This window comes from Chelonia mydas, chromosome 7 (genome assembly GCF_015237465.2).
Source record: "Chelonia mydas isolate rCheMyd1 chromosome 7, rCheMyd1.pri.v2, whole genome shotgun sequence".
In the NCBI taxonomy this organism is placed as follows: domain Eukaryota; kingdom Metazoa; phylum Chordata; order Testudines; family Cheloniidae; genus Chelonia; species Chelonia mydas.
This window is the reverse complement of record NC_057853.1, coordinates 50785717-50801538: the sequence shown is the minus strand read 5'-3', so window position 1 is coordinate 50801538 and position 15822 is coordinate 50785717. Positions and strand designations below refer to the sequence as shown.

The 15822-nt window shown below is 42.6% G+C and overlaps 1 protein-coding gene across 1 annotated transcript in view; it reads right to left on the bottom strand.

The window, feature by feature from the left end:
- Positions 1-15822, bottom strand: part of USP4 (ubiquitin specific peptidase 4) — a 94586-nt gene that overhangs the window by 60118 nt on the left and 18646 nt on the right. Inside the window, 8 exon segments of the mRNA XM_037905571.2 lie at positions 3087-3311; positions 7596-7754; positions 11129-11302; positions 12897-12970; positions 12973-13013; positions 13595-13611; positions 13613-13654; positions 13657-13741. Of these exon segments, the coding sequence (XP_037761499.1) occupies positions 3087-3311; positions 7596-7754; positions 11129-11302; positions 12897-12970; positions 12973-13013; positions 13595-13611; positions 13613-13654; positions 13657-13741 (817 nt within the window).

The window sequence follows — 15822 nt, the reverse complement described above, 5'->3', positions numbered from 1 at the left end:
TGCCAGGAGTCAAGCTCTCCCCTCACTTCTGCTCAAGGCCTTCCACCAGTCTCCATCCTCCTCATCCCTGGAATGGTAGGTTCTCCAAGCATGCACTAACCCTTGGGAGCCAATCAACACTACCAGAGCCTACTAGCATCAGGCACCTGCAGCCCACCATGGCCTTCCAACACTGAGTGCCCCACTCCCATGTCACCACATGAAATGAACTTTTCTGAACAAAAACAAAAAAAATAAAGTTATTCAGCTAATGCAACAGCTGTCTCCTGCCCGTGGTTAGATGTTTGGGGTGCATGCGTGGCCCCAGCTCTGCGCAGTCATCACAGCAGACCTCAATTCCTATAACAAACCCCTGACCTACGTCTGAGCTATTGAAGTCCTCAAATCATGGTTTAAAGACTTCAAGATGCAGAGAATCCTTCAGCAAGTGACCCATGCCCCACGCTGCAGAGGAAGGGGAAAAACCCCCAGGGCCTCTGCCAATCTGCCCTGGAGGAAAATTCCTTCCCGACCCCAAATATGGTGATCAGCTAAACCCTGAGCATGTGGGCAAGACTCACCAGCCAGAAACCCAGGAAAGAATTCTCCGTAGTAACTCGGATCCCACCCTATCTAGCGTCCCATCACAGGCTTTTGTCTAATCGTCAAAGATCAATTAATTGCCAAAATTAGGCTACCCCATCATATCATCGCCTCCGTAAACTTATCAAGCTTAGTCTTGAAGCCAGATACGTCTTTTGCTTCCACTGCTCCCCTTGGAAGGCTATTCCGGAACTTCACTCTTCTGATGGTTAGAAACGTTCATCTAATTTCACGTCTAAACTTCCTGATGGCCAGTTTATATCCATTTGTTTTTGTGTCCACATTGGTACTGATCTTAAATAATTCCTCTCCCACCCTGGTATTTATCCCTCTGATATATTTATAGAGAGGGATCATATCTCCCCTCAGTGTTCTTTTGGTTAGACTAAACAAGAGTCTTTCAGAAGATAGGATTGCCCATACAGCTGGTGTGGGCAGTGATGCACGTGAAGGTCGGTCTGGGCGGTGCACAGAAACACAGTCTTCTAGAAACTCAAGAGCCTTTAGGGCCACTTCCATAAGGTGCAGCTGGGGCTGCAGTTGGCAGTCCTGGAAAGCGTGGGGTGTGAATGCCTTGCAGGCAGCATACTGGGTCGAAGAGGGGGAAATCCCCCAAACACATCAAAAACCTCACTCGGGCATCTGATTCTGGAATCAGCAGCAACATGGAAACAGTTTTTCAACCCCTTGCACGTTTCCAGTCTGAGCACAGCTTCAGCACTGGAGGGAATCTTGAGAACTCAGCTAAATTTAGGGACATATTCCTTAAGCCCTAACTACACTAAAAACTAAACCCCTACCTCAACTACAGAACAGGACACTAAGCTTACCACCACAGCAGTAATCAGACACAGCAGAAGGAACTGAGACAGCTGAGAAGTGCACTCTCTTCTATAACCTGGGTGCTGAATGTGCTTAATGTTTGAAAACCTCAGAACATGTACACAACACTGCTTTGAAGAGGGCTCTGTGAGCTTGTCAACAGAGGGAGCTATCCCACAAGTGGGGATGCCTGGAAGTTCTTGAAGACAGGAACTGCCACCAGTGGATTGTCTAATCCAATATCCTGATTCAGACAGAGGCCAATACCAGATGCTTCAGAGAAAGGTGCAAGAATCCTTGCACCGGTTAATTACTTAACATGTCCCTACAGTAAGATTCCACATGACCCCAGAGGCTGCCTTGTTCATTTAAATCCTCTATTTTTATTTTTACCTCATCTGTGCATTGTTCCAATTATCCATAAAATTTTCTAATCCTTTCTTAAATCCTGTTAAGCTTTTGGCCTTAATGTTATCCAGTCGCAATGAATTCCACAGGTTAATTAGGTGTCACAAAGTACTTGCTTTTATCAGTTTTAAATGTGTTATCTTTTTTCATTGAAGGTCCACTTCGTTCTTGTTTTATGGAAAAGCTTATAAACACTATCTATGCCATTTATTATTTTATATACCTCTATCAGGTCTGCTCCTATTAGCCTCCTCTCTAAACTAAACAGTGTGTCATTTCAATAGTCACTCACAAAAAACCGTTCCTAGGCCGTTAACAATTTTATTGCCTCTCTCTGAATCCCTTCTGATTCTACTATTTCCTTTTTGAGATAGGGTGAACAGAAATGAACCCAGTATTCCAGATAAAGGTCTCTCACTGGTTCATAATGATTTAATATCTTCAGAATTATTTTCCTTCCCTTTCTGTATAAATCTCAACTTATGTTTGCTTTTTTGACGGACACCGTACAGTGAGCAGGTTTTCACTGATGAGTCTACAATAATGCTTCAGTCTTCTTCATTTAAAAATACAGCAAACTATATGAGTAGTTCAAATTATGGCCTCCAATGCACATTGTTTTGTATTTGTCAGCACTGCCTTTCATCTGACATTATGTTGCCCATTCTTTTAGCTTTATTTGATCTTTCTGAAGCTTCTTGGTCTTTTCTAAGTCTTCATCAACCTAAGTAATTTTGTGCCATCTGCAATTTTTGCTACCTGATTATCCACTCCCATTTCCAGATCACAGATAAACCCACCTGGTCATACAGCGGGTACATAAAAGGGTCACGTTGTTCCTGAATTTCTGCAAACATAGGATATTTTCTAATTTCTGTTCAGGATCAAAAGGTCCCCTCAGAGCCCTATATGCTCTAGAGAAGTTTCAGCCTAGCACTTCCCATGGCACCAGAGGCAGGCAGGGTTGGATGTGACAATTAAATGTGTTATTGCTTATGCTCTCCAATATTATCATATGTAGTCTTGTTGCCACCAGGGCAAATAAGATTCCTGCTGCCCCATCATCCCAGTCACTTAGACGGAGATATTTTCCAAACCACTTTCAATTTTGGGTGCTCAATTCCCAATAATTTTTAAATGAGAATTTGGCATCCAAGTCCTTTGGGTGACTTTGAAAATCTCAGCCTTAATAGTCAAATAGATCAGATTTTTCTGAACTGGTTTGCAGCGACTGTCTTTGGGGATAATTCACACCTACAAATATCTTTTTTTACCTGGGTAGGTCTATGATGCAGGCCTGCAAAAACCAAAGAAACGTCCATGGAACGATCTTTCTTCAGGGGCAGTGGAAGAGTTAAATAGCAGAAAGGGTCAAAAGTCACAGAAACTTTAGAGCATTTTGGACAGACCAGGGTGGATTTGAAAAGGCCATGGAAAATATCCACGATAATAGAGTCATTTCTTAACCTGTGGTTCTCCCAGGCTTCTTTCGCCACCACCTGTAGAAAGGAAATAAAATTAATTCATACACTTCACTAGAAATGTAAATACAGAGACATGAGACGAAAGGAACTCAGCATAATTCTGATATTTTAAAAATATATATACATCTAAGCAAGCTGGAAACACTATCAAGGTTCCCTGAACTCTGTTCCCCTTAACCGCCTACCATTCTCTCTCACTAACCAGGCCCCAGGTCTGCAAGTCTTCCCTGCTGCAAAAGGAAATAACGGACACCTAATTCTACCAGTCTGTGTTAGGTTACAGGGAGATGTCAGGCCTGTATTGCTACAGATTGCCTCAGTGTTGGAGGTGACGGTTGGAGAGAGAGAGGAGACAGTGGAGGGAGCAAGTTGCTTGAAGTCAATGAGCCAGATCCAAATGCCACTGCAATCAATGGGAGTCTTCCCGTTGACATCAAGGACTTTGGATCAGGCCCCATTTACTGGATGCAGCTAAAGTTCATCTCTAGGCTGTATATGGAAACGGATACAGAATGTATTTCCTGCCCATAGTAGGGTGTGCAAGGCTTCATTTAGTCCTCATCAATAGAAGGTCATTTGCTTTCTATCCTGACCCAGAAGGGACAGGTTGTGGTCTCCAGCTTGCAAAAGCTCTCAGTTTATAAATGTTATGCAGAGTTTTCTCTGGAAGTGTAGAAAACTGCGGCCCAGACCCTGAAGATAGAAGATGATGATTCATAGACAAGGCCAGAAGGGACCACTGTGATCATCTAGTCTGACCTCTTGTGTAACAAAGGCCATAGACTTCCCTGAATTAATTCCTGTTTGAATGAGAACAATCTTTTAGAAAAAATCCAATCTCGGTTTAAAATTTTCCAGTGATGGAGAACCCACCTCAACCTTTGGTAAATTGTACCAATTGTTAATGATTCTCAATATTAAAAACGTGTGCCTTATTTCTAATCTGAAATCGTCAACTAGCTTCAACTTCCAGCCATTGGACTTTGCATAAGCCCTGTAATATCAAATGCATTTCCCATGTAGGTACTGTAACCCATTAACTGTCTCTTTGTTAAACTACACAGATTGAGCTCCTCAAGCATCACTATAAAACACATTTTTCTAATCCTTTAATCCAGAGGTTCTCAAACTGTGGTCTGCGGACCACCAGTTGTTCGCGAGCTCCATTCAGATGGTCCGTGGATAGTTCCCTCTGAGGTGCGTGCCTGGGTGGCTGCACACAAGAGAATGAAGGGCCACCCACCTAATTAGTGGAGCTGCACAGGCGTGGCTCCACTAATTAGATGCCTGGACCCTGGAGAAGATGCACATGTAAGGTGAGGTGGTGACCGGGGGAGGGGGAATTTGGGACGTGCAGGGCTGCCGCGGCAGGGGAGAGATCCCCCTCCTTCCCAGCCCGGCTCAGTGGCTGCCGCGGCGGGGGAGAGAGGGGGAGACCCCCTTCCTTCCAGCCCCAGTTCAGGGACGGCTGCAACTGGGGAGAGAGGGTACATCCATCGCATTAGAAAGGTAAGACTACCAATATTAAAATATGAGTTGTGTGCTTTTATTTGTAGAAAAAACATTAATTATTATTAAGGTTTTTTTTATATAGCACTTTTATCAAAAGCTCATTACAATACTTAGCTAACGGTACAAACAATATTTGGAAAGATCATTAAGTGGTCCACTGAGACCCGCAGCAATTTTCAAGTGGTCCGCAAAAAAAAAGTTTGAGAACCACTGCTTTAATCACTATCATGGCTCTGTCTCTGAATCCTCTCCGATTTATCAACATCCTTCCTGAAATGTGGACACCAGAACTGGACATGATATTTCCAGTAGTAGTTGCAAGAGAGCCAAATACAGAGGTAATATAATCTCTCTACTCCTACTCAATATTCCCATTTATGCATCCAAGAATTGCATAAGTCTTTTTGTCCACAGCTTTGCACCAGGTGCTCACGTTCACAGCTAATTTACCATGATTCTTAAGTCTTTTTCCACAGTCACTGCTTCCCAACATAAAGTCCCCCCATCCTTTAAATATGGCCTACATTCTTTGTTTCCTGATGTGTGACTTAATATGTGGCTGTATTAAAATACATATTACCCAGATTTCCAAGCTTTCACCCAGATTACCAAGAAATCCAGAACTGTCTGTATGAGTGACCTGTCCTCTTCATCATTTAACAATCTTTGTGTCAGCTGCAAACTTGATCAGTGATGATTTTACATTCTCTTCCAGGGCATTGATAAAAATGTTAAATAGCAGTGAGCCAAGAACCCCTCCCTGCAGGACTCCACTAGAAACACACCCACTCCATGCTGATTCCCCATTTAGTTACATTTTGTGACCTAACGATTAGCCAGTTTTTAATGCATTTCATGTGTGTCATGTTAATTTTGTACTGCTCTAGTTTCTTAATCAAATGTCATGTGGTACCAAGTAAAATGCTTTTAAGAAGTCTAAGTATATTACATTAACACTATTATCTTCATCAATCAAACTTGTAACATCAAAAAAAAAGTTAGTTTGACAAGATCTGTTTTCCCTAAACCCATGATGGTTGGCAATTATAGCACCCTCCTTTAATTCTTTATTAATTGAGTTCCTGTAGCAGGGTGGCTACCTTGCTCCTAAAATAGAAGGGGTTAAAAGCAGCCCTGGAGAGGGCTAACTGGGGAAGCAACCGCAGCTGAGCCACGCCCCAATCAGGCCCCAGCTGGCCTGTATAAAAAGGCTGTGAGCTAGAGGCTCAAGGAGTCTCTCTCGAGGCTGGGAGAGAGCAGGGCCTGGCTGCCTGCCTGACAGGGTACTGAGGGTGGTGCAGTGCTGGGGAAGGAGCAGGCTGAGTGGGGGTGCTCCAGGCTGCCAACTCCCCAGGCTGTAGGGCCTAGTCCAAGGCCGATAGAGGTACTGGGAGGCAGAGGAAGGCAACAGGTCCGAACCCCCTTGCCTATGATGAGTGGCCTTTACACTGCAGTCTGCCCCAGGGAGTGGGGGCTTGGTGATGACTGGCAGTAGCCCAGACTGAGGCAAGGTGGGGATAGGGGGTTGGGGGTTCCCCAGGAAGGGGAGACCCAGAGGCAGAGTGTGGGGGTACTGCCAGGGGGCAGAACCCCAGAGAAAGGGGCACCGGGGTCTGTGAGGGACACGGGGGCCAGAGCGGTACTGATCACCGGCCTGCAGAGGGTGCTCCAGAGCCTGGTGAGCTAATTCCTGACCAGCAGGAGGCACCGCATGGGTGAGTCCGGTCCTTTACAGTTCCCATACCAGCTATTACGTTATCTTGCCCAGAATAGACATCAGACTGATGGGCCTAGAATTACTCTGCTCATCCCATTTATTCTTTTTAAATATTAACACTTTAGCTTTCTTCCCCAGTATTCCAAGACACATTAAAAATCAACATTAATGGTCCAGAGAGCTCCTCTGTCAACTCTTTTAAAACTCTTTGTTGCAAGTTATTTGAACCTGCCAATTTAAAAATGTCTAGTTTTAGCAGCTGCTATTAAATATCTTCCTTAGATACTCTCGGAATGGAAAGTATTTTATCAATCATCATCATCCTCTGATACATCTACATCACTTGGCTTTTTCCCAGTGAAGAGTAAGGGGGCTGAACTAAAGGAAATCTGCAGGCAGTAATCACAAAGCTATCTGAATTGGCTTTCTTGAAATTCTTTTCCAAGTTTGAGGATTTCTATTTACTGGGTATTTGCTTGAGCCTGTGGATTGGAAGCTCAGAGCATCTCCTTAAGTTAGAGGAAAAATGGAAGTGCTTGGATAAAACGCAAACGCAGGCTGGGTCCAAGGCCCCCCTCTCCTTAACAGGATTCTAGGCAATTCCTTATATACACAACAAACAGATTGATGTGACCTCTTAGAGAAAAGATAAATTATGCCATCATTTGTGTTGCACATTATCGCATTCGCTGCACCATATGCACATAGAACACAAATATAATTTATTAAATTCTGTGCTCCAACCCTGCATATGGAATGATAGTCAAGTGATAAATTGCAGTAGTATGGGATAATGCAGTTTACCATTCACGTTTGATTTTATTAGCTGCATTCTGCTCACTAATCTACCTCTATTGAGACTTCTAGCATTCCAAGTTTCAGAGCAATGCTGGGGATATAGCAAGACCACTGCAATCCCAAGGTGCAAACAATAACTTAAGTGCATTTGCAGCTTTAACTATCATCTTCCTGGCTTTGGACAGCAGTTTAATGCTGACTATTCATGCTATTTAAATGTAGTTCAGGGCCTCCAATTGAGCATAGGGTGTAGTTTTATCTAAGCACTGTACCGAATCAGGCCTGCCATTGGCATCCTTGAGCTCCAAGTAGGGCTTCTTCTTCACTCGGTTCAGATCCTCATGCAAGCCATCCAGGAGGAATGCCAAGAGCTCCTGAGAATCTTGCTGCTGGTACCCTGAGAACTGAGGGGCAAAACGGCCAACCTGGGTCTAAAATTAAAACAGAATAGGACAATCTGGTCAGAGCAGCATCATGAGTGTATTTGTAAAAATGAAAAGAAAATCATATCCTGGTTTCTTCAGAATTCAGCAGCAAGAAGCTGCTGTAGTTTATTGCTAACTATAATGAAGCTGAAGGCAACATAACAAGGATGTCAGTACAGATTTCCTGGCCTATTTTAAAGCCTTTCAATCAAGGGCATTTTTAAAGACCAGGATGGTGGGAATCTGGACTGCCTGATACTAAGCTCTGGGTCAAGAAATACCAACTACCAGCACCTGGGGTGCTGTACAAATTTCAACTGTGTTCTTTTAGGAACATAATTGCTACAGTAGATCAGACCAGTGTCATAGAATCACAGAATATCAGGATTGGAAGGGACCTCAACCCCCTGCTCAAAGCAGGACCAGTCCCCAATTTTTGCCCCAGATCCCTAAATGGCCCCCTCAAGGACTGAACTCAAAACCCTGGGTTTAGCAGGCCAATGCTCAAACCACTAAATTATCTCTCCCCACAATCCATCTAGTCCAGGATCCTCTTACATCAGCCAGATACTTCAGAGAAAAATCCACAAATCCCTGTAGTGGATATTTATGGAACAAGAACATGTCCATAAAGAAAATGGCTCCCTAACTCATCAGTTAGAGCAGTGTTTCCCGAAGTGTGGCGGGTGCCCTTCCTCCCACATGACATGCAGGATTAGCTGGGTTGTGCAGAGCAGATAGGCCTCAAATGTTCTCCAGCCTCAGCTTTCACTAAAAATTATTAAGAGTGAAATTCTGGCCCCATTGAAGTCAGTGGCACAACTCCCAATGACTTCAATGGAGCCAGGATTCTACTCTAAGTCTCTAGCTGTTCTAATTTCAAACAAACTTTGAAAACTGACGAGTGTATAACCAAAGGTAACAACAGCCTGAACTTGCGCAGACTTTGAAACAATCGCTCTGAGGTGTGAACTGCTCTATTCAATAGACTGGGTGCTACCTCATAATGTAAAGACACCAAGATTGTCACCATTAATAATTTTCCTGCTTACCAAGACATAAGAAAGGATCACAGTATGAAGATCCACAATTACTCTGAAAGCGCGATCATTCTGGTACCATGAGCAGGTTATCCCACTGATTTTTTTTCACAAACTAGAAGGAGCCAATCACGAGGTGGCCAGCAGGGCATCAGAGCCCCACTTACAGGAAAACAAACCAGAGGGCTCCAGCAGAGCTCACGAGGGAGAGAAATTTTCTCAGAACAAGTTAACATTGCTACTTAACAGTGACTGACTTATAGTTGTTATTGCTAAGTAACTATCATAAATTTGAAAAGTGATCTATTTCAGTTATAAAAAAGCCTGTATTAAAAAAAATCAACTTTTTACAAGAACAGTGGGAGGGGAAATAAACAAGGTGAAATAGTTTTACTTTGTGTAATGACACATCCACTCCCAGTTTTTATTCAAGCCTAAGTTAATTGTATCCAGTTTGCAAATTAATTCCAATTCAGCAGTCTCTCCTTGGAGTCTGTTTTTGAAGTTTTTTTGTTGAAGAATTGCCACTTTTAGGTCTGTAATCCACATCACTCCTTAACGTAAAAATTTAACACTTTCAAAAACTAAACACACAAAGACTTCATTTGGGGACAGTTAAGGTTGCTTCAGGATATGTCTCACACTAAGCCAAAATCTCTGAAGTTAAGGGGAAAGTTTTCTGCATTCCTTGCTACTTTCACATCATTCACAACACTGTCAATAACAGACCCCACCATTCCATAAGGCTTACATTTCCACCTTCAACAGCAACACACCCCAAAAGCAACTCACCCCAAATTCAAGTTCATACTCTAAGGCAAAGCCTTTATAGCAACTTCTGACATTTGTGTTTCAACAGATTGGCTAAGTTGGAAGTGACTCATTCCATACATTTGAGAATTTATTCTACCTTAACATTACTCAGGTTGTTTGGGTGCCTTAAGTGTATTTCCCTACTTTGACTTCGGTGGATTTATTTTTATGCTTAACCTTAACTGGGTTTATAATGCTTGTTTTTGGGGTAACTGCAACCTTCTTCTAATGTTGTTTGCAGCGTTGGTGGAGCAGTGTTGGTCCCAGGATATGAGACAGACAAGGAGGGTGAGGTAATATATTATTATCCCTCTATTCCGCCCTGGTGAGGCCACAGCTGAAGTATTGAGTCCAGTTTTGGGCCCCCACTACAGAAAGGATGTGGACAAATTGGAGAGTCCAGTGGAGGGCAAGGAAAATTATCAGGGGGCTGGGGCACATGACTTACAAGGAGAGGCTGAGGGACCTGGGCTTGTTTAGTCTGCAGAAGAGAAGAGCGAGGGGGGATTTGATAGCAGCCCTCAACTACCTGAAAGGGGGTTCCAAAGAGGATGGAGCTCGGCTGTTCTCAGTGGTGGCAGATGACTGAACAAGGAGCAATGGTCTCAAGTTGCAGTGGGGGAGGTCTAGGTTGGCTATTAGAAAACACTATTGTGACGGGTTCGGTCACAGATACCCCCTTGGGACCGTCACCTGATGTGCTGAAATTACTTCTGAGCCCGTTTTCCCTGCCAGCTTGGGATTCCAGAACCCTGCCTTGTTGAGCCAGATATGCTAGTATGCTGCAACACAGACCCAGATCTGGTCCACGCCCCAAAGTTGCAGACTTTAACCAAAAACTGCTCAGGAGGTTTCCAATCTCCAGCACCCAGATACCCAGCTCCCCATGGGATCCAAACCCCAAATAAATCAGTTTTACTCTGTATAAAGCTTAGACTGGGTAAACTCATAAGTTGTCCACCCTCTATAACACTGATAGAGAGAGATGCACAGCTGTTTGCTCCTCAAGGCATTAATCACTTACTCTGGGTTAATTAATAAACAAAAGTGATTTTATTCAGTATAAAAAGTAGGATTTAAGAGATTTCAAGTAATAGACAGAACAAAGTAAGTTACCAAGCACAACAAAACAAAACAAGCAAGTCTAAGCCTAATACATTAAGAAACTGAAATCAGGTAAATCTCACCCTCAGAGATGTTCCAATAAGCTTCTTTCACAGACTAGACTCCTTCCTAGTCTAGGCCCAATCCTTTTCCCTAGTACAGTCCTTGTTAGTTCCAGTTCAGGTGGTAACTAGGGGATTTCTCATGACTGGCAGCCCCCTTTGTTCTCTTCTACCCCCTTTTATAGCTTTGGCACAAGGCAGGAATCTGGATCCCCACCCCTCCTTCTAAATGGAAAAACACCAGATTTAAGATGTTTTTCATTATAGCTTTCGTGACAGCAAAAGCTGTGGAAAGACATTACAACTTTCATTCTAACCCTGCTTTCACTACCATCTTCTCTGAATAAAAGTGTCTACTTACTTTGAACATACGTGGCGCCACGTGAGAGTGTCTCCCAGACCACATCTGCTTAATAAGCTCTGCATATGCTTCTGCAATTTCTCCTCTCATCCCCAGAGGATTGTCATGATTTATTTCAGCCTCATATTTATCTTCCAGGAAATACTCAGTCAGAGGTGGGGTGTTACTCAAACACTGAAATAAAAATAACATTTACAAAGCTCATGTCACGTCTAGGACATCCAACTTCTATGAGAAGGAAGTAATGCAACAATCCAACTTTCATATCAGTACATATGTGAAATGACACAACCTTTTTAAAAGCTCGTGAAAGTAGACAGAACAAAATATTTAAAAGGAACAATGAAAGTTCTGAGACTACAGTTCTCTCACAATTTAGTAAAACAGAATTGTATCTTATTGAGATACAATGTGAGCAATGCAACTCAGACAAAGGCCATATAAAAGGGTTCACAATATTCAGACTTCTCTTCCAAGGGTAAAAAGTGTAAACAGCAGCACTTTGCTAAGGCTATTGCTGAAGTAGAGATGGCCCTTTAATGCACAGCTTTAGTTCATGTCACTTACAGTTTAATCAAGAGTTACTTTCTGATCTACAATTTCTCCACCTTGTCTCCAATCTCATCACTAACACATAGCACTCGGCGTGCCTAACAGCAGTAGCAAAGCTAGCCTCTGCTTAGACAGCACACCTAGCTGTTTTCAGGAGTGTGTCTGTTAGAGGTTTTCCACCCCACTGAACTCCCGCAGCCTGAAATGAGGCCTAAAAGATTCTATATAATGGTAACTGTACACAGTGGAGTGGAAAATATGAAAATGGGGCACTCTATCCCACGTGACACCTTTCTCCCCACTCCACCTATTAGTATCTATAGCAATTTTCCTCATTTGTGCTGAGTCTAAAGATGCATAGAGTCATAGAATATCAGGGTTGGAAGGGACCTCAGGAGGTCATCTAGTCCAACCCCCTGCTCAAAGCAGGACCAATCACCAATTTTTACCCCTGATCCCTAAATGGCCCCCTCAAGGATTGAATTCACAACCCTGGGTTTAGCAGGCCAATGCTCAAACCACTGAGCTATCCCTCCCCCCTACATGGGCAGCCGACTCCTGTAACACAGTAGAACATCTCTAACCTACACTAATGGGGAAACTTGTGTAAAGCACCAGAGGTGGGAGCAATACAGTGATGCTGTGGCCCCTGCAAACCAACATGGAGGGAAGGAGTTTGTACCAACCCCTGGGCCTGCCCCACACAATGAATCTTAAGATTACCCATGTACAGTTGGTCTTCCGTCCTCCTAGCTGCTGATGCTCCTCCTCCCTGGTGCTGAGATACTTTCTGTGACCCAGTGACTCTAGGAATCAGCACTGAGCAGGGTAGGGAGGCTTTTAGGAAGCTACCCTCCTGCTGTCCTTGACTCTGCCCTCTACATGTGCCTGTGGCAGAGTCTCCAGGTACAGAGAGTGAGTGCAATTGCTGAACATGGGGAAGTCACGTGTACGTTTTACCCGACAATGAGATGGAAATAGTGTCAAAAAAGAAAATTGACCGGATTTAAAAACAAAAAGTATTATCTTGAATCTTTGCCCCGTCACCTCTTACCTGTATGCACTATTTAGGTTAGATGCTCTTCAGGACAGCTAATGGCCTTCTAACAGGCCTATAAAGTGCCCAACACACTTTGGGATGCTATATGAGAGCACTTGACAGGTGTGCAATGAATCCATGGATAAAGCATGATGTCGATTTTTTTCAGCCCTTTACCTGTAATGCAGAGTTCATGAAGCAGGTGTTTCCCAGGTTACTGAGCCCACAGATGCCGGGCTGTGACTGGGAAGGGACTCCCTGCAGCTGTAGGAGTTGTAGGAGAAGCCAGAGACTCTGGAAGAAGAAAACAACTTTTTTTTATCTAGACCACACCAGTCCACATTTCACCCATCACAGTAAAGTTTATGACTTGCATCAAATGCCTATTCCTTCTTACTGGTGCTTTTTCATATATGTCTGCTCCTCCATATGTGTTAGTTTTGACATCTCATTTAACTCTGATTACTAGCAGATCTGATGTATACTGAAACAATGTATCTTCTATATTCAGGCTGTTTTTCTTTGACCATTTACCTCTAGTACTTTATGACACATTTTCCCTCAAGTGTATGGTGCCTACGATCCTTTTATCACGTTATACGGACATATGCAGGTGAGCTACTACTTTGCAACAGCTGATGAAAGTTTTATGGTCTCTGCCTGGTGAAGTGGCTATTGCAGCCAAAGAATGGACACAAAACCATCTGAAATGGAGAATAAGCATGGAGTAAGTGCTAGTTTTCCATGCAGTTGGGCTAGAGTGGGGCAAGTGTAACTTCAACAACAACCTGAAAATACAAGTAGCCAGGGGCACCACGAGGACACAAAGCTAGTCAGAGGAAGGAGAGGGGAAAGAAAAGCATTCCTGCTCTTACCCCCTGCCAAGGCTGGAAGCTGGTCAGTCCATAGGAGTTATTGCTATCACCATTTGCAAATGGGCAGCAGAGACAGACATTGAGGAATAAGAATTTAACTGATGATTGCTGAAGTAGTAAAATTTCCTGCTACTTGCAGTGCTTGATCTGGGAGAAAGGGAAGAAGCAGAAACAACGCCACCAGTTTTTGCAAACCCCAGACTCTGGCACTCTTAAAATAAAGATCACGTCTGATTGAGAATTTACAATCTAACTTGTTAGTATCTGCATTTCCAAAAACACTAGTCTGAGTCAATCTAGGGCATCACAAGTGAAAGGCAGAAACAATAAGCCAATCATGAGCAAGAAGAGGCCCCAGATGGCATAAGCATAAGGAAGTTTGGACTGAGTGGAAAGCAGGCTCTAAACAGCCTGGTGCACTAAGAAATTAAACCCTCTAAAAATAATAAAACCTTTTCTCTAAATAATCAACAGAGTACCAAAACAAAAGACCTCTCTTTAAAACCCACTCTAAACTATGCAGGTAAGAAACCAAGAGCAGACTAAGTAGGGTGGGTGCTACCTAACTTATTGGGCAAAGTACAGCATGTAAAATACATGCTTTGTGGCTAAGTACAGCACAAGCAGCTTGTAGCACTGAGAGCCCAGGTGCACCATCTTGAGGTCAGAGTGGGTGAACTGGAGGAGCAGAGAGAGACAGAACCGCTTATATGGGGTAGTCAATTAGGCGGTACCGTAGACCAAATTTGTGACCGCCAGATGCTTCTGAACAGACCGAGACATCTTTTTATTTACTTATTACTATCATTATTATTGTTATTGTTTTTGTATTATTTTCTCAGAGTCTGGACCTTGACAATCCCTTGACCAAGAAATTTGGACCTTGACAAAAAAATAATTGATTACCACGGTGGATAAAATTCAAATATTTTTTTAAAAAATACCAAAAATCAGATTTTATTAATCAGGTTTTTTCCTCAAAAAAATCACAGATAGTTTTTAATTAACATACATTATACCTCCAAGATATCTCATCATGGAATAGGATTATAAATTCTAATTCTTATAGTATGGACAATATATTCAATGTAACGTTTAAGAAAGTTTTGTAAAGAATTCCAATAGTTCAGTCTAGAAGATACCATCAGAGATGCTTATTTTTGCAGTCTCAAACTGTGGATTTGTGTTTCCAGAGATACATGCTTGTTAACAGCAAAAATGTTTTTAAATAAATAACTATAGAGATGAGAAATAACAGACCTCAACCCTATTGTCCCTCTGAAAATTTGTGCACACCAAGTCAATCCTTACCTCTCTCTAAAATGCAACGTTTCAAAAGTTCAATGAATAGAAGATTGCTGGGGGCGGAATAGATCTGGACAAGGAGAAGAAGTCTGAGATAAGTGTGGAAGGAGGACAGGAAGTAGAAACAAAAGTGAAACTGTTTGAGCAGCATATTCCAGAAGTCTTGATGTCTGAGTGTAGCCTTCATTGATTTGAGATCTACCATACCATTCTCTCACTAGAAGGGAAAACCTGTAATGGCAGCAGGCCGTAAAAGAGACCCAGTTTGGGAATATTTTAATGAAGTTCCTCTACCTGTGAGTAAGACAGGCATGCGTGCAAAATGCAAAGAGTGCAACAAAGAAATGCAAGGGCTGTTTGCCCGAATGAAACAACATCATGAGAAGTGTTCTTTCTCAGGAGGAAGCTCCGCTGAAGATGATGAAAGGAACATGTCTGAACATGCAGGATCTTCAGGTTGGTAAACTTTTTTATTTCATACTTCTTTCTTAAGGACTGCCCTGTCTTCCTTCTGGACTATTCTTGAATTCTCATTGTTTGAGCAAAAAATATAGTTGTTACTCTCTGGTACTATCATTTTTAGATGCAGTGGTGATAAAAATAAATAGCTGAAATAGGCAGATCTTCCATTTACAATTTCACCTTGAAAGTAGTACTGAGTAGTACTGAGTGTCAGTGAATGCAATGAGTAATACTAAATGAGCAGTATGGTAATAATAATTAAACAATTGCATTGACTTATTTTGTTTAGGAGAATCCATCCTCAACATACAGGATTCTGAAGACTATCCGCCTGCAAGATCACCGTCATTTTCTATAGTTTCAGAGTTATCTGCCAATGATAGTGTTTCAATCACATCAAGTATGTCACAGAGCCACAGTATATCAACTGTAGCAAAAGGGAAAAAAAAATCTCCATCATC